Here is a 19,739-nt window from a genome sequence, read left to right on the forward strand (position 1 = left end):
AAAGGTAAAACTTCTTCATAAAATGGAACAACCATGTTAGGCTCCACTACTAACTACACCTATACCAAATTTCAATACATTTTGAAGAAAAATGTCAGATTAATAGCCCTTAACAGGTTTCTTAATATGGCCACTTCTTACAGTTTCCTCTCCTTAAGTCCAGTAAAACCAGCATAAAGGGGGGTAAGTGAAAGTCAAAGGTTGTAACTGAATCAAAAAATCACCCTAAAAAACGTGCGTAAAAAACCCTGCAATAGTGATATAAGATGTATATTTTATATATCATATAAATAATCAACAGATTGAAATTATTTCTTCATAATTGGCACACATCATTGACATTGATCCAGGCTCTATATGGCACTCATGGCACAATAGATGTTCAAGGTGAAGGTCATCTGTTCTAAAAGATCTTCTATGGCAGCGTTGTGGCCAAAATGACATTTGACATGTTTAATATTGCATTGGAATTCTGGTAGAACCTTTAGCGACACCATATATCATTAATAGTTTCAGAGATGTTGAAAACGCAAAAATTAAAGACAGTCAACACAAACAAATTTAACTTTCTGACAGATGTGCGGAAACTTGGAGGAATCTGGAATGATACATAAAATCCCATGTACTACTTGTCGACATTATCTCTCGTAGTTGGCACGGACTAACTTTACAAGGCTAGTCTTGCTCCATCATTAAATAAAAGGAGAGTCCATTGAACAATTCCGACTGTTATAAGCATGTGTTTATGAATCATTATCAAATAGTGATGACACCAGGTGTTCGTGAAAAGGTGAGCTGTCACAAACACATGGAAAGGCAAGACAATTGTTCACCTGAAAAAACATGGTATTAGGATTTTGTGGTTGAGCCGAGACATCACATTATGCAATCTGCAAAATTCAAATTATATCTACGGGTGGCATTAGGGACAGTGGGGTAGTGTAGTGGTCAAGTACCGGCTGATGCCCATCACTGTGCTGGTATATGTCAATGTCATTGTGCACTGTGGACTTTCCTCCAATATGTGGGTCTATTGTTTACACTGGTCAACAACAGTCCAGCTATATCACTGGGCCTGTGAATCGAGTCCATTCCAGGCAAACCAGTGTTTGATGACATGATTAATCTCCCTCAAAATCTGTCAAGACTCACACAGGTCCTCATTTTAGTAAGCTTCTACAACAACAAGAAGTACTGTGGACGTATTCTGCCCTGGAATCCCAACATGGCCCTCCTATCAAGAATGATGTACTGTGGACGTATTCCGCCCTGGAATCCCAACATGGCCCTCCTATCAAGAATGATGTACTGTGGACGTATTCCGCCCTGGAATCCCAACATGGCCCTCCTATCAAGAATGATGTACTGAGGACGTCCCTGGAATCCCAACACGGCCCTCCTAACAAGAATGATGTACTGTGGACGTATTCCACCCTGGAATCCCAACATGGCCCTCCTAACAAGAATGATGTACTGTGGACGTCCCTGGAATCCCAACATGGCCCTCCTAACAAGAATGATGTACTGAGGACGTATTCCTCCCTGGAATCCCAACATGGCCCTCCTATCAAGAATGATGTACTGAGGATGTATTCCTCCCTGGAATCCCAACATGGCCCTCCTAACAAGAATGATGTACTGTGGACGTCCCTGGAATCCCAACATGGCCCTCCTAACAAGAATGATGTACTGAGGACGTATTCCGCCCTGGAATCCCAACACGGCCCTCCTAACAAGAATGATGTACTGAGGACGTATTCCGCCCTGGAATCCCAACTTGGCTCTCCTAACAAGAACGATGTACTGTGGACGTATTCCACCCTGGAATCCCAACATGGCCCTCCTAACAAGAATGATGTACTGAGGACGTATTCTTCCCTGGAATCCCAACATGGCCCTCCTATCAAGAATGATGTACTGAGGATGTATTCCTTCCTGGAATCCAAACATGGCCCTCCTAACAAGAATGATGTACTGTGGACGTCCCTGGAATCCCAACATGGCCCTCCTAACAAGAATGATGTACTGTGGACGTATTCCGCCCTGGAATCCCAACATGGCCCTCCTATCAAGAATCATGTACTGAGGACGTATTCCGCCCTGGAATCCCAACACGGCCCTCCTAACAAGAATGATGTACTGAGGACGTATTCCGCCCTGGAATCCCAACATGGCCCTCCTAACAAGAATGATGTACTGTGGACGTCCCTGGAATCCCAACATGGCCCTCCTAACAAGAATGATGTACTGAGGACGTATTCCGCCCTGGAATCCCAACACGGCCCTCCTAACAAGAATGATGTACTGAGGACGTATTCCGCCCTGGAATCCCAACATGGCCCTCCTAACAAGAATGATGTACTGAGGACGTCCCTGGAATCCCAACATGGCCCTCCTAACAAGAATGATGTACTGTGGACGTCCCTGGAATCCCAACATGGCCCTCCTAACAAGAATGATGTACTGAGGACGTATTCCGCCCTGGAATCCCAACACGGCCCTCCTACAAGAATTATGTACTGTGGACGTATTCCGCCCTGGAATCCCAACATGGCCCTCCTAACAAGAATGATGTACTGTGGACGTCCCTGGAATCCCAACATGGCCCTCCTAACAAGAATGATGTACTGTGGACGTATTCCGTCATGGAATCCCAACATGGCCCTCCTAACAAGAATGATGTACTGAGGACGTATTCCGCCCTGGAATCCCAACATGGCCCTCCTAACAAGAATGATGTACTGTGGACGTCCCTGGAATCCCAACATGGCCCTCCTAACAAGAATGATGTACTGAGGACGTATTCCGCCCTGGAATCCCAACACGGCCCTCCTAACAAGAATGATGTACTGAGGACGTATTCCGCCCTGGAATCCCAACATGGCCCTCCTAACAAGAATGATGTACTGAGGACGTATTCCGCCCTGGAATCCCAACACGGCCCTCCTATCAAGAATGATGTACTGAGGACGTATTCCGCCCTGGAATCCCAACATGGCCCTCCAACAAGATGCAGATGTGACTTGTTGTTTAAACCTTTCGTAACAATCCCAAATAAAACAAAACACAGTTACATGAGTGTAAAAGATGTATAAATTTTATTTCACATGCTGATAATTTTGTGAATGATCCAGCATTCAACTGATCTTGGAATACTAGATGTAACATGTACCCTCTGCCTTTGACTGCTCCTGTAGCAAGTATGAAGCCAGACTCTACCAGAGCTCCAGGTAGGCTGTATATTGGTGTAAAACACACAAAATAAACCACCATTACCCAATTATGTTTGAGCTGATTGCACAATGAAAATGTAGAAAAAAGCCAATAGTGTAAAAAAAAATGTATTATATATATTGAATTATTCAGTATAGCCTTTTCAGTATTTCTTTACAGATCTAGTAAAATCCCCAGATAATGTTTATATTTGTATACTGACCTTACATTACTACTGATTATTTACATTATTATTTACTCATTGAATGCAGGTGTCACCCATACATCAACTCTACTGCATAATGCAAAACAAAATTGCTCAACTAGCTTAAAGTTAATTACACATGAAGTTCCGTGTTGTAAGTTTCTACGACATGTGACACACTTGGGGCAGCAAAGAAACAGACCAATGTCTGGAGCCCTGTCTGAGGCCGACGCCCACACTGACAACAGTCTTGTGCACAACGACTCTTGGAGTTATGAAAACTTTCCAGTGGAAAACTTTGGACAAATACAAAACCTTGGTACAAATTACATCAATTGCATAAATGCCAATTATCACATAAGTATGAAATGCTTTGTCTTGTAAAAGTCGTATAAATTGCATATATTCAAAGCATAAAAAATATTAATGAAAAAAAGGGTGAATGACTTAAGCCCGTGGAAGAAAACCAGTTTTCCCAAAGTAACAAAAAACAAAACACTAAACATACATTTAGTCAACTTTAGATGTCCCTGGCATACCAAAGATGGGAACCTCTGTCTGACTAACCTGTCTTCATTCACCTGGAACTGTGTGTGAAACTGGAGACGTTTATCCGGACAGGGAAACATTCCCTCAGAATATCCAGGCCCAAGGTCATGTGACTTTGTCTATGTCTTTGTCTGATATAACCGCTTCTAATAACCGCTATGTACGATACATAATGTAACATGACATAAAGGAATATTAATATATTTTTGATTAATGTGTGTTTAATTAGGAATACTACACCAACAAAGTAAACATTAGAACCTTCAATCAAAAACGCATTACCGAGTCACAACCGTAGGCAAACATCTCTGGTTCTGAATTAATCTTAACATTATAATATTGCCAAGAAAATCCTGCCAACATGTTCTGCTTTGTCTCGCATCCATACTTGCAGGTCTCACAACCAGTTGTCATGACTACCCGACCAACCTAACTTGAAGGCGCAGACAGTAACTGTCCAGTGGCACTAATTGACAAAACCACAGAGAACACATGGCACAATGGCACCAAAAACAGCAGAACATTAAGGTGCCGTATATCGCTGTGCATAAGGCGAGTTTTTTGTACCTAGAATGAGGAGGTTAAGAAGGGGGGTCGTCTTATACACGGAGTCGAAGATCTCACATTTTCTTCCCAGTTGTTTCACTTTAGTTCAGCTTCCACTGGCGATGTCAACCGGCGATGTCAACTGGCGTTCGATAGCCAGCCCAGCATTCGACAATAAAGCTTCGCATTTCGTCCTAAATAACTGTTCCAATAACTATTTCCATACATAAACATGATTTGTATCTGTTTTCCTTGAATAAAGTTGAATATTTTCTGCAAATAAAGTTGAAACAACCCTCGCCTCAATCCAGCTGACATGGTAAAACAATCAACATCCGTGAGTAGAGAGCCGGAGACATTTCAAAAAGAATGGCACTAGAAGAAGGAACAAAACACCTCCTACCTACCCTATTTTGAAATCATGAGTGAACCCCATTACCACGATTAGGCCTACTCTATTGATATAGCTATCATAGTTTTTGTCACACCGACTGAATCAAACGTCCACAGTTTGACCTGATAATTTCACACACTGGGTGATCAGATACAACATTTAACTTGATCAACTTTCATAAAACATCATGAAAACTATTTCAAGTACAATGCCAGAATATATAAATGTTTGTTTCTTTATATTCTACATTAAGTTCAGAACATGCATACACGATTAAGTTGAAGGATGTCAATGTCAGTGTTAAGATATACATACACAACCGATCTTAAATAAGCTAATATGACAAAATTTAAAAAGACAGAAACTGAAATATTGATTAAGAAAGTTATAATGCTGAGTATATAAATCCCTTGTAACCAAATGAAAGATGAAAATACTGCATGGAAACAATAGCATCACAGCTGCATCTGTCTACATCAAAACAACACTGCCTCTAGTATGTGTATACCTGGACTGTTTCCTACTTGTGTGCATCTAACATGGCTACTAATCATTACTAATGAGACAGACGTCGAAGTGTTAATTTCCACTCCAGGGAGGAAGGTAAACCATTTATATTTTGATCTGTAACGTAAAAGTTACCAATAAAGTTTTGATTTTGATTTTGATTTCATAAGCAACAAGCTTCCGCTGTTTGAGACGTTAAATGCGTCATGAAGTATAAGCTAATGTTCCATTTGTTTAATGTTGACATTTGCACTTCTAAATAAACTGGATCTTATTGGATGCTCGTTAGATGGACGGATTGTCAACAATAATAACACCAAGAGACGAGGTGTCTAGTAGTCGGTACTGTCGCCTGGGTCTTCCGTGCTCGACTTCTTCCTCGACAACTTCTTCTTCTTCTTCAGTTTTTTCTCCTTTACTGGCAGCTTCTGTTCCGGACTGGTTGTGACCACTGGTAAACTGGTGGAGACAGGCTGTAACTGGGACTGACTGGTTGTGTAGGTGTTGTCCTCAGATTCAGGTCCTGCTGAGTCTACAGAAAGAAACACAGATGTAGAAACCTTGAAGATGGTTAAAGAAAAAAGTTTTAAACACTCTCATCGTCTATGTTAATCACATGTAATCTGTTTGACTAGACACAGGAAGGCACTCACCAGTAATGTGTGTCATGCTGTTCCCCCATCCCTCCCCATCCCAACTAGACACTGTGAGTCACTCACCAGTAATGTGTGTCATGCTGTTCCCCCATCCCAACTAGACACTGTGAGTCACTCACCAGTAATGTGTGGCATGCTGTTCCCCCATCCCAACTAGACACTGTGAGTCACTCACCAGTAATGTGTGTCATGCTGTTCCCCCATCCCAACTAGACACTGTGAGGCACTCACCAGTAATGTGTGTCATGCTGTTCCCCCATTCCTCCCCATCTTAACTAGACACTGTGAGTCACTCACCAGTAATGTGTGTCATGCTGTTCCCAAACCCCAACTAGACACCATGAGGCACTCACCAGTAATGTGTGTCATGCTGTTCCCCCATCCCAACTAGACACTGTGAGTCACTCACCAGTAATGTGTGTCATGCTGTTCCCCCATCCCAACTAGACACTGTTAGTCACTCACCAGTAATGTGTGTCATGCTGTTTCCCCATCCCAACTAGACACTGTGAGTCACTCACCAGTAATGTGTGGCATGCTGTTCCCCCATCCCAACTAGACACTGTGAGTCACTCACCAGTAATGTGTGGCATGCTGTTCCCCCACCCCAACTAGACACTGTGAGTCACTCACCAGTAATGTGTGTCATGCTGTTCCCCCATCCCAACTAGACACTGTGAGTCACTCACCAGTAATGTGTGGCATGCTGTTCCCCCACCCCAACTAGAAACTGTGAGTCACTCACCAGTAATGTGTGTCATGCTGTTCCCCCACCCCAACTAGACACTGTGAGTCACTCACCAGTAATGTGTGTCATGCTGTTCCCCCACCCCAACTAGACACTGTGAGCCACTCCCCAGTAATGTGTGTCATGCCCCCCTCCCACTACCCCAACTAGACACTGTGAGTCACTCACCAGTAATGTGTGTCATGCCCCCCTCCCACTACCCCAACTAGACACTGTGAGTCACTCACCAGTAATGTGTGTCATGCTGTTCCCCCACCACCAACTAGACACTGTGAGTCACTCACCAGTAATGTGTGTCATGCTGTTCCCCCACCCCAACTAGACACTGTGAGCCACTCCCCAGTAATGTGTGTCATGCCCCCCTCCCACTACCCCAACTAGACACTGTGAGTCACTCACTAGTAATGTGTGTCATGCCCCCCTCCCACTACCCCAACTAGACACTGTGAGTCACTCACCAGTAATGTGTGTCATGCTGTTACCCCACCCCAACTAGACACTGTGAGCCACTCCCCAGTAATGTGTGTCATGCCCCCCTCCCACTACCCCAACTAGACACTGTGAGTCACTCACCAGTAATGTGTGTCATGCCCCCCTCCCACTACCCCAACTAGACACTGAGAGTCACTCACCAGTAATGTGTGTCATGCCCCCCTCCCACTACCCCAACTAGACACTGAGAGTCACTCACCAGTAATGTGTGTCATGCCCCCCTCCCACTACCCCAACTAGACACTGTGAGTCACTCACCAGTAATGTGTGTCATGCCCCCCTCCCACTACCCCAACTAGACACTGTGAGTCACTCACCAGTAATGTGTGTCATGCCCCCCTCCCACTACCCCAACTAGACACTGAGAGTCACTCACCAGTAATGTGTGTCATGCTGTTCCCCCACCACCAACTAGACACTGTGAGTCACTCACCAGTAATGTGTGTCATGCTGTTCCCCCACCCCAACTAGACACTGTGAGTCACTCACCAGTAATGTGTGTCATGCTGTTCCCCCACCCCAACTAGACACTGTGAGTCACTCACCAGTAATGTGTGTCATGCTGTTCCCCCACCCCAACTAGACACTGTGAGTCACTCACCAGTAATGTGAGTTGTGCTAACTGTTCTCTTCAGGTGACCCTTCTGTTCAGACATCTCCTTGTCCTGTGTGGCTTTGTCCTGGTCATCAGATATAGTTATGCCACTGGCCTTAGATGGGCTTGAATCTCGGGTGTGTTCACCAGTATCTGTTTTAACCAATGAGACATATTATATCACACAACATGAAAAACATTACCAAATTAGAATAATCAGTAAACACTTGAATTGGAAGGTAGAATTATATATACCTTCATCATCAAGTTAGTTTGGTTTATGGTAAAAGAAAAATGTATCAGAATCATGCTTTTTTATATGAATCTATTAAGGTGTATTTATAATTCACATAGATATTTGTGTGCTTGGGGCTCATTTACCTTGAATTAAGTTCAAGATCAAAATATTTCATGATTCAATTGGTCTTGAAAACACCCAAAAATCTCTATCTGGTTCTTTAAAGAAATTCTTTAAAAACGTGATATTTCTAGGAATGTTGGCATACTTCTCAGTAGCAATACAAAAAAGACCTAAATCATCATTTTAATTGAACAGATGTTAGGGATGTCAGCCAAACCTTGTTTACTGGAGTGCAGCTGAATCAAGTCATCCGTGGTTGTCTCCCCTGGATTGTAGTCCTCCAGGTCCACGATCGTGTCAGTCTGACCTCCAGAGTCACCTTCAAAGCCTTGATTTTCCTCTCCTCTCAAAGTCACTCGGCTGTGGCGGGACAGACTCGAACTTGGCCTGATGTGTTAATTCAAACAAATATTGATCATAACTACTCAATTCAATAAATCACATTGTTGAAAATGAATACAAGCCTCCATGTACATTTCAAATCAATATTAAATATAATAGCTTGTAGATAATGAACAGAGAGAAAACTATGTCAGTGTTTTACATATGTCACATATTTTTACAGCATGCAGTCATGCAATTATTTAGTAAAATGTAATTATTTTTACATTTGTATACTTATCCTGCATTACTCCTTAAGGCATTCACTGCTGACCTTGAGACAAAAAAACTGGGACAGCGTACTGGCGATGGTCCTGGGTGAAGATAAACATACTGTTCCTGAGTCCCACTTTTATACCAAGCCCACTCCATCCCCGTCCCACCTCCTCACATCTCTGCCCGTCGCCCGAGCTTAAAAAACATACTTTTGAGGTTTCTGAAGCCAAAGTGGGGACGTGTGGGGCTTAAACGTAGTAATGCAGGATAAGTATACAAATGTAAAAAATATTTAGATTTTACTAATTGTTTACTTATCCTGCATTACTCCTTAATGCATCTGTATCGGACGGTTTGGAGGTGGGTAAACCTTCAGAATATAGAAACCTCAATAATTCACACCCTGAAAGTACGACACTGATTGGTCGATAAACCGTGAAGCGGAAAAGTTCAGAAAAATGCTGTTACAGTAGGGTTCTATCAATGTGAAAAAAACATTGAATATAGGAATTAAAGAATAGTTCCCGATACATCTATAGTAATAAAGACAAATAGCTCATCAGCCAAATCTTTACTTACTAGAAAAATGGAGCCCTGTGGACAATTGCTTGTCTAATATTCTTCCATTGGCGAAATTTGATCGACTGCTCCGGAAAGAGAACGGCTCTGTATAGAGCGAGTTCATTACTTGCATCGAGGGTTGGTAACTTGCTACAACCAACAGCCCAAAACTCCATACACCTTCGACGTCCTCGAGAGTCACATCGCAACGATAATGACTGGCAAAAACTGTTTCGGACCTCCAAAAACATCCTTCCATGATTGTCTTAATAGTACAATTGCTGTGTAAGGCCATGGTAGAAGCTAGTGCCCTGATCTCATGAGGATTATTCACTCTTGGCGCATGCAAATCGGCAATCAAATAGGCGTGAAGGATGACTGTGCGTAACCAAAGAGATATGGTGTTGCGACTAACTTCAGTCGTGGACGTAGTAGATACGGGTATGAATAACCGGTTCCTCGAACCACGCCTAGTCTTGGAACGGCGGATGAAACTTCGCAGTGCCCGTACCAGACATAATAGAAGTTCACCCTCATCCTCACTGCCCACAATCGTCGAGATTGGTGGAATGGAGAAGGAACGATCGGGTTGGCCTGGTAATTGATTCTTAGCAATTAAACCCCAGCACAACCCGAGATGCACCACTCTGTGCGTCCCATGCTCAAAACGGACCCGGGTGATGAACCACCAAAGCTAGTAGTATTGAAACACACATAAAATATGTTATACATAAATAGCTGAGAATTGTAAACAAATTGACTACCCTGGCAGGCAAACAATTGTAACACAATTCAAAATGGTGGGGAACAGATAGCATGTGGCGGGAAAAAAAGACAAAGTCTTTTTACGCCTAAATAAATCATATACAACTTCATAACATGTTGAAAGTAATATGAAAGGAATACATCACCCATCACAGATTAATTTTAGAATAGTAGACAAAAACTGAAGGTCTAAATAAATCCAAAACGAGAGCTCCGCTGGTACACACCCTAGCTGTAGCGCAACAGGCAGTGATGTGAAGAGGTTACCTAGGTCACGTGAGGTCACAGGGACGGGGATGGCGTGGGCATGGTATAACAGTGGGATTCAGGAACAGTATATTTATCTTCACCCAGGACCATTGCCAGTATGCTGTTTCAGTTTTTGTGTGTCAAGGTCAGCAGTGAATGCATTAAGGAGAAATGCAGGATAAGTAACAAATTAATCGACTCCCGGCAGAAACAGATGATACAGCTAGACATGCACTTAGCCGAACCTGGAGGGCGGTGGGGACAGGAGCTGAATCTCAGGAGCTCCCTTCAAAATGGAGGACACACTCTTCTCATCCTAAAACACAAATGTTGTGGATTTATGCCAAGCAGACACACCGGTTTCACATTTATACGTCCATAAACACACAAAAAAACATATTGAAGTCACAGTCAAGGTGCATCTGATTCAGAGGAACTGACAGATGTAACATCTAGGCATCTTTGGAGCAATGAGGTCAAAGGTGCCAATGGAAGATGTTCTGAAAGACTACAGTTGTTGTACACAGGGACAATACTGACAGGCACACCAGGACCTAATGTTTCTATTGGGTATGGCTTCAGTCAGCAATATAACAGTTATATCATGACACTGTGTTATACACCATGTCTGGACCAGACAACCAATGGTCGACAGCGTGAGCACCTGCCAGTCAAACAGCACACAGTGACATATGATAAGCCAGATAACATATTATAGCTTGTTGCCACAATCAGCAATTTTCCAGCAATAGCACAACAGCTTGTAAATAATCAGGTCTGGACCAGACAAACCAATGGTTGATAATATGAGCAGCGTTGTGTGCCATCAGGGTACTTGGTCCCACAATCAACCAGGTCAGAGCCTGACCACCAGATACTGCACGTATCGTCTAATGACAAGCATAGGTTGCTGGGGAACTTTTTCCACCAGGAAACATGAACTCTTGAGAACTGTTATCAATAGTACCTCATCAATATCGACCAGTTGAAGGGGGAAGCAGAGAGACTCAGACAGGTACATCTGCTCCTGCTCTGGGCCCTGGGGTGGGGCGGGCATCAGGTCCTCGTAATACTCGATCTTGTCTGGGGACACAAATATATACATTGTAGCATGTTGTAAGTAACAGTGTTCCACCTGTACATACATTGTAGCATGTTGTAAGTAACAGTGTTCCACCTGTATGTACATTGTAGCATGTTGTAAGTAACAGTGTTCCACCTGTATGTACATTGTAGCATGTTGTAAGTAACAGTGTTCCACCTGTATGTACATTGTAGCATGTTGTAAGTAACAGTGTTCCACCTGTATGTACATTGTAGCATGTTGTAAGTAACAGTGTTCCACCTGTACATACATTGTAGCATGTTGTAAGTAACAGTGTTCCACCTGTATGTACATTGTAGCATGTTGTAAGTAACAGTGTTCCACCTGTATGTACATTGTAGCATGTTGTAAGTAACAGTAGATCAAATTTCGTTTCCAATGCCAATCCTGTCGATAATTTATTCAGCAACCCAAGGGACGTTACTCGTGTTCGAACTTCCGGTTGTTATTGATCGGTCTTCGACAGTTGTTTACAATGTTTGCTGTGAACTGTCTTTCTTCGTTAATTGATTAAAGATTTAGTGAGTATTGAATCTAAAGGTAGGGATAAACAGCTGATAAAGTAAGTGACTGTACAAGAAATTATTGTGCGCGACAGATGGCGCTTTGATTTTTTTATGAGGGGCGATTTGATTTTTTTTAGCATGAATCGCGCAATCGTGCAGCCCGGGTTGGACACTGCATACATTGTAGCATGTTGGAAGTAACAGTGTTCCACCGGTACATACATTGTAGCATGTTGTTAGTAGCAGTGTTCCACCTGTATGTACATTGTAGCATGTTGTAAGTAACCGTGTTCCACCTGTACATACATTGTAGCATGTTGTTAGTAACAGTGTTCCACCTGTATGTACATTGTAGCATGCTGTAAGTAACAGTGTTCCACCTGTACATACATTGTAGCATGTTGTAAGTAACAGTGTTCCACCTGTATGTACATTGTAGCATGTTGTAAGTAACAGTGTTCCACCTGTATGTACATTGTAGCATGTTGTAAGTAACAGTGTTCCACCTGTATGTACATTGTAGCATGTTGTTAGTAACAGTGTTCCACCTGTATGTACATTGTAGCATGTTGTAAGTAACAGTGTTCCACCTGTACATACATTGTAGCATGTTGTAAGTAACAGTGTTCCACCTGTATGTACATTGTAGCATGTTGTAAGTAACAGTGTTCCACCTGTATGTACATTGTAGCATGTTGTAAGTAACAGTAGATCAAATTTCGTTTCCAATGCCAATCCTGTCGATAATTTATTCAGCAACCCAAGGGACGTTACTCGTGTTCGAACTTCCGGTTGTTATTGATCGGTCTTGATTTTTTTATGAGGGGCGATTTGATTTTTTTTAGCATGAATCGCGCAATCGTGCAGCCCGGGTTGGACACTGCATACATTGTAGCATGTTGGAAGTAACAGTGTTCCACCGGTACATACATTGTAGCATGTTGTTAGTAGCAGTGTTCCACCTGTATGTACATTGTAGCATGTTGTAAGTAACCGTGTTCCACCTGTACATACATTGTAGCATGTTGTTAGTAACAGTGTTCCACCTGTATGTACATTGTAGCATGCTGTAAGTAACAGTGTTCCACCTGTACATACATTGTAGCATGTTGTTAATAACAGTGTTCCACATGTATGTACAGTGTAGCATGTTGTAAGTAACAGTGTTCCACCTGTATGTACATTGTAGCATGTTGTAAGTAACAGTGTTCCACCTGTACATACATTGTAGCATGTTGTTAGTAACAGTGTTCCACCTGTATGTACAGTGTAGCATGTTGTAAGTAACAGTGTTCCACCTGTATGTACATTGTAGCATGTTGTTAGTAACAGTGTTCCACCTGTACATACATTGTAGCATGTTGTTAGTAACAGTGTTCCACCTGTATGTACATTGTAGCATGTTGTAAGTAACAGTGTTCCACCTGTACATACATTGTAGCATGTTGTTAGTAACAGTGTTCCACCTGTATGTACATTGTAGCATGTTGTTAGTAACAGTGTTCCACCTGTATGTACAGTGTAGCATGTTGTTAGTAACAGTGTTCCACCTGTATGTACATTGTAGCATGTTGTAAGTAACAGTGTTCCACCTGTATGTACATTGTAGCATGTTGTAAGTAACAGTGTTCCACCTGTATGTACATTGTAGCGTGTTGTAAGTAACAGTGTTCCACCTGTATGTACATTGTAGCATGTTGTAAGTAACAGTGTTCCACCTGTATGTACACTGTAGCATGTTGTTAGTAACAGTGTTCCACCTGTATGTACATTGTAGCATGTTGTTAGTAACAGTGTTCCACCTGTATGTACATTGTAGCATGTTGTTAGTAACAGTGTTCCACCTGTATGTACATTGTAGCATGTTGTAAGTAACAGTGTTCCACCTGTATGTACATTGTAGCATGTTGTTAGTAACAGTGTTCCACCTGTATGTACATTGTAGCATGTTGTTAGTAACAGTGTTCCACCTGTATGTACATTGTAGCATGTTGTAAGTAACAGTGTTCCACCTGTATGTACATTGTAGCATGTTGTTAGTAACAGTGTTCCACCTGTATGTACATTGTAGCATGTTGTTAGTAACAGTGTTCCACCTGTATGTACATTGTAGCATGTTGTAAGTAACAGTGTTCCACCTGTATGTACATTGTAGCATGTTGTTAGTAACAGTGTTCCACCTGTATGTACATTGTAGCATGTTGTTAGTAACAGTGTTCCACCTGTATGTACATTGTAGCATGTTGTTAGTAACAGTGTTCCACCTGTATGTACATTGTAGCATGTTGTATGTAACAGTGTTCCACCTGTATGTACATTGTAGCATGTTGTTAGTAACAGTGTTCCACCTGTATGTACATTGTAGCATGTTGTTAGTAACAGTGTTCCACCTGTATGTACATTGTAGCATGTTGTATGTAACAGTGTTCCACCTGTATGTACATTGTAGCATGTTGTAAGTAACAGTGTTCCACTTGTATGTACATTGTAGCATGTTGTATGTAACAGTGTTCCACCTGTATGTACATTGTAGCATGTTGTAAGTAACAGTGTTCCACCTGTATGTACATTGTAGTATGTTGTTAGTAACAGTGTTCCACCTGTATGTACATTGTAGCATGTTGTTAGTAACAGTGTTCCACCTGTATGTACATTGTAGCATGTTGTTAGTAACAGTGTTCCACCTGTATGTACATTGTAGCATGTTGTTAGTAACAGTGTTCCACCTGTATGTACATTGTAGCATGTTGTAAGTAACAGTGTTCCACCTGTATGTACATTGTAGCATGTTGTATGTAACAGTGTTCCACCTGTATGTACATTGTAGCATGTTGTAAGTAACAGTGTTCCACCTGTATGTACATTGTAGCATGTTGTATGTAACAGTGTTCCACCTGTATGTACATTGTAGCATGTTGTAAGTAACAGTGTTCCACCTGTATGTACATTGTAGTATGTTGTTAGTAACAGTGTTCCGCCTGTATGTACATTGTAGCATGTTGTATGTAACAGTGTTCCACCTGTATGTACATTGTAGCATGTTGTAAGTAACAGTGTTCCACCTGTATGTACATTGTAGCATGTTGTAAGTAACAGTGTTCCACCTGTACATACATTGTAGCATGTTGTAAGTAACAGTGTTCCACCTGTATGTACATTGTAGCATGTTGTAAGTAACAGTGTTCCACCTGTATGTACATTGTAGCATGTTGTAAGTAACAGTGTTCCACCTGTATGTACATTGTAGCATGTTGTAAGTAACAGTGTTCCACCTGTATGTACATTGTAGCATGTTGTAAGTAACAGTGTTCCACCTGTATGTACATTGTAGCATGTTGTAAGTAACAGTGTTCCACCTGTATGTACATTGTAGCATGTTGTAAGTAACAGTGTTCCACCTGTATGTACATTGTAGCATGTAGTAAGTAACAGTGTTCCACCTGTATGTACATTGTAGCATGTTGTAAGTAACAGTGTTCCACCTGTATGTACATTGTAGCATGTTGTTAGTAACAGTGTTCCACCTGTATGTACATTGTAGCATGTTGTAAGTAACAGTGTTCCACTGCTTCACCAAAACTGACCTTCAACTCGAGGGTTGGTCTCTGACTCAGGCCAGATTCTCGTCATCTCTGGTCCAGTTATCTGTTTCTTAGCAACACCACTTGATCGTCCATTGAGTAAAAAGCCTGTTTATGATGAAAAACCATCAATTAATGAACACATCCATTGGGCATAAAGCATTAATACTGTATTCAAACAGAGGCATGCAACAAAGTGAATGTTTTTAATTAATTTAAAAATCCAATTGGATTCAGAAGTTTTGATTTAAGGAAAATAAAACAGCATAGAAAAACAAATATACCCTTGATTGTACACCCTTTTTACGTGATGCCACAGCTATCATCTATCATCGGCAAATCTTCTCTACAGATCATGGAACAGCCAAGGGAGGCAACTCCACAAAGACATTGCTTTGCCTTAGACCAACATGCTAACTGTGCCCCTTTTGAATGCTTCAAGAATGAAGCACCGCCTGATGAACCTACCCATGACGGTCATCTTCAGCAACATCCTACGTTTGAGGGGAGAGACGAGGATCAAGTCGTAGTCTCTCTGAGCAAGTCGACGTGTGAACATCGGCATCAGCTTCATCAACTCCTCTGCTGTCTCACGGATGGAGTCCTTCACGCTATCTATATACAATAGAGACTGTTGTGGGATAAACTGCTATTTATTTCTACAAGTATAAAAACCACAGTTCTATTAACATCAATGAAACAGAGATCTTATTGGCACAAGATATGTGTGATTTCTTCTCTCAGAAAAGTATTTTCTAGGAGAGGAAATGTCACTATATCAATAAATTTGTTTGTTTGTCTGTTGTTTAATGCCGCACTCAGCGATATTCCATCAATATGACAGCAGTAAATAATGGAGTCTGGACTGGACAATCCAGTGATTGATATTGTGAGCATCGATCCACACAATTGTGATACAATGACATGCATCAACCAAGTCAGCGAGCCTGACCACTTGATCCTGTTAGTCGCCTCTTACGATAAGCAACTGATGGACAGCAAACACAAGAGATCACCCATGAATTCAACACACAAAGCTTAGAAGAGGTGACCTTGGAAACTTTTCAAAGAATGTAAATACTCCCCAACACTGCAGCCTTCTGCATTACCTAGATTGTCAGAAGGGCTGTATTCCTGGTAGCAAACCTAGGTACTCTCCCAATGTCAGTCAACAGACTGGGAGGTACCAACCCTTAGGCACCGAGATCAATGGGAGTCAGACAACTTATTATTATTATTATTATTATTATTATTATCATTAACAGCATATATCTGCATAAACCTCACCTCCGAAAAGTGACTTCGGCTCAAGCTTCTCGTGTAGCTGAATCATCTCATCCAGGAGATCCCACAGAGTGTCATGGAGACCGTCTCCCAGCTTCTCCGCCTCCCGGAAGTAGGCGTTGATCACCTGGATGTGCTGGGACAGCTCATGCACCGGGGCAAACATGGGGGTGGTGCTGCGGCACTTCTCTACAGCAACACAATCAAACAAAGTCCGTCAGAAATATTTTGCAATGGCAGAGACAGTATTCAAATAATGATAGAGAGAAATTATCTTTCTGCTGCTACCTGAAACCAGTTTGCATGTTGGCAATACCCTAAGGGTGTTTTGCTCTGAGAATTTCATTTGTGAAATTTCTGATATTTGAGCGAGTGAGTATGGTTTTACGCCGCTTTTAGCAATATTCCAGCAATATCACGGCAGGGGACACCAGAAATGGGTTGTGATATTTGAAACAAAACAAACATAGTAATGACCATGCATTGTTTCATCACGTAACAGATGCACACAAACAAGTAAGTCATGGGTGGACAATAGTAAATACTGGATGATCTAAACAATATCACTTTTGTAAACCATTTTTGGGCATCAAGTGGGATTTTATCATCAGTCATTGTTCATAATAGGTTTGTTCCAACCAGTCATAATGATAATTGATTTCTGTATTTCTTTTGCCATGATCTTAGAATCATTTTCAATAATTAAAATACTTGATTGTCTGTGTATTCATAATAAATATTTTTCTGTGTAATCATATACAGGTCAAAGGAAGGGTCCAACGTCTTGAATAAAAGTTTGATAGAAAATAGCATTTTCTCCAAACTGATCATTGCAGAGGAAAAGGGAACCAGTCATAGTGGGCAGTAATCAAACATTGGAACATCGCTACTGTAAACATTGTTCAGTCTAAATAGTAACTCGCCAAGAACATATCTTCTGTAAACATTCTATGTATTAACTCACCAAGTATAGTTCTAGCCTTGAGCACAGACACCATGTACTTCTTGGTCTCCATGCTGACTCTCTCCGCTCCATGGTTGGCCATGTCTGGCCAGAGTGGTGAGTGTCCCTTCTGCCGGTGCCAGTAGAAGTTATACACCAGCAGGTGCACCAGGAACACAAGCATACCCAGGAACAAGGCGCCATTGACCCCCACCAGGATCCATGTGGAGTACGGCTGCACCAGCCAGGGAGACAGGACTTCAGACGGGGGAACACTAGCCACGCAGCTTCCCATGATGCAATCTCCCAACAGGCACAGGTAACCAAATATAAGGAACACATTGAAGCTGGTAATTCGGAACGGCCTGATGATGGCGACAGCGAGCAACAGAATTAACAGAGTTCCAGTTGTGGCTAAAGCCTGAGCAAATATGTCCTGGACTGCAGCCGCATATATGCACAGCAAGACAAACTTAAAGAAGTGTAGGAAAGGTCTGAAGTAAGCTGATCTCAGTCTAAAGGATGAAAATATGTGAAACCCCTTTACGATCCAGAGGACATCAAGGCCAGACATGTACTCCATTTCTTTTAGCTGGAGGTAGGACTCATGGTGTTGAGGTGTTGCTGCCAGGATTTCCTGCCGGGTTCTATAGATCATCCAAGCAGGAACTAGGAAGTAGAACCCAATGATGACAAATATCGCCAGTGTTACATATGCCCAGTGTAAATCAGTGAAGCAGGTAAGGTCATTCAAAGGGTCGACCCTGGCAAATATGCTTGTGCACTGAAATAGCTTGGCAATGGCTATTCCAATTGGAATAGCTATGACCTGTGCGATGATGATTCCAGCTCTCTCCATCCTGGCAACATGGACCAACAGGTATGGTCGCTTCCTGTATCGAAGGATGGCATAAGTTCCTACAAATATTCCAATCAAACACAACAAGAGAAGGACCCATCCCAAAACAATGTAGTTATAGCTGAATGGTAGGAAGGAACTTGGTGTGAAGTAGTCCTGCACTCCATAGAATGCTCCACTTGAAACCTTAACCAGCTCCCAGATGTCAAGGTTGAAGATAAATAGAAAATAGGTGTAGTTAATCCATGTCTTGGACCACACCCATCGAAGTGACATCGCCTGGATCAGAGCCAAGATCTGTAACATCTCCAGAAGGACAATGAACACATCAAACCAGATGAGGGATGTTTTTCGTTTTCTCTTCATCATGAAGATTGGTCCATCCTCTGTATCCAGTGGTGAAGGACCTGGTTGTGTACGCAGGTAGTACTTCCCGGTCTTCACTCGGCCTTGTGACAGCAGGGGCTTGGATGCCTTCTGTTGCCACAGATTAGTAGTTTCACGGCGCATCATCTTTGCGTAAAGTTGTTACAGCTCTTAAAAATAATAATAGTCTGTAACAGAAATAAAAAGAATGTAATTAATCTAAGAAGGATTTTGAAAGTAAAATTTATTGTTAACAAATGATATTTTCACGTCTAAAGATTTTATTGATTTGGAGTCAATATAACTTTCACAATACATACACTATACTATGCGTCAATTGAATTGTGTCCATAATAAATATAACGTCATTACCATTTCCGGATTCTTGGCTTGTTAGAAAACAGCAACACGTACATTATTTACGACTGTCTAGACCATAGAACTAGTTCGATCTGTTATCTAATTTATCGACGAAGATTTGACAGTCCAAGATTCACGTCGTTATTCATGTCTTAGATTTTGATAATCATTAAACCTTTTGTAAACGAGGTGTGACAGTCAAACTGTCATGCAATGTGCTGTTTTTAACTTGTTTACAAACACGCACCTGCTATGTTTCCGCCATCTTGTTTAAGTACGTCACACACGTTACCATGA

The 19,739-nt window shown here is 41.8% G+C and overlaps 1 protein-coding gene across 2 annotated transcripts; it reads right to left on the reverse strand.

Annotated features, from left to right (window-relative positions):
* Positions 1–3,099: 3,099 nt before the first annotated feature.
* Positions 3,100–19,736, reverse strand: LOC139480043 (uncharacterized). 2 transcript variants are annotated; one of them, XM_071263023.1, is made up of 10 exons: positions 19,690–19,736; positions 17,879–19,270; positions 16,918–17,103; positions 16,099–16,245; positions 15,634–15,738; positions 11,406–11,521; positions 10,684–10,754; positions 8,484–8,653; positions 7,912–8,058; positions 3,100–5,946 (listed from the first exon to the last, which is right to left on the reverse strand). In XM_071263023.1, exons 2-10 carry the CDS (start codon positions 19,227–19,229, stop codon positions 5,747–5,749), a joined length of 2,493 nt encoding a protein of 830 aa, XP_071119124.1. In that variant the 5' UTR covers positions 19,230–19,270; positions 19,690–19,736; the 3' UTR covers positions 3,100–5,746. The 2 variants fall into 2 exon arrangements, with proteins under 2 accessions (XP_071119124.1, XP_071119125.1); XM_071263024.1 differs by lacking the exon at positions 19,690–19,736 and adding an exon at positions 19,455–19,484.
* Positions 19,737–19,739: the final 3 nt, after the last annotated feature.

This window comes from Haliotis cracherodii, unplaced genomic scaffold (assembly GCF_022045235.1).
Source record: "Haliotis cracherodii isolate W230 unplaced genomic scaffold, xgHalCrac1.p SCAF_4, whole genome shotgun sequence".
Taxonomy (NCBI): Eukaryota; Metazoa; Mollusca; class Gastropoda; order Lepetellida; family Haliotidae; genus Haliotis; species Haliotis cracherodii.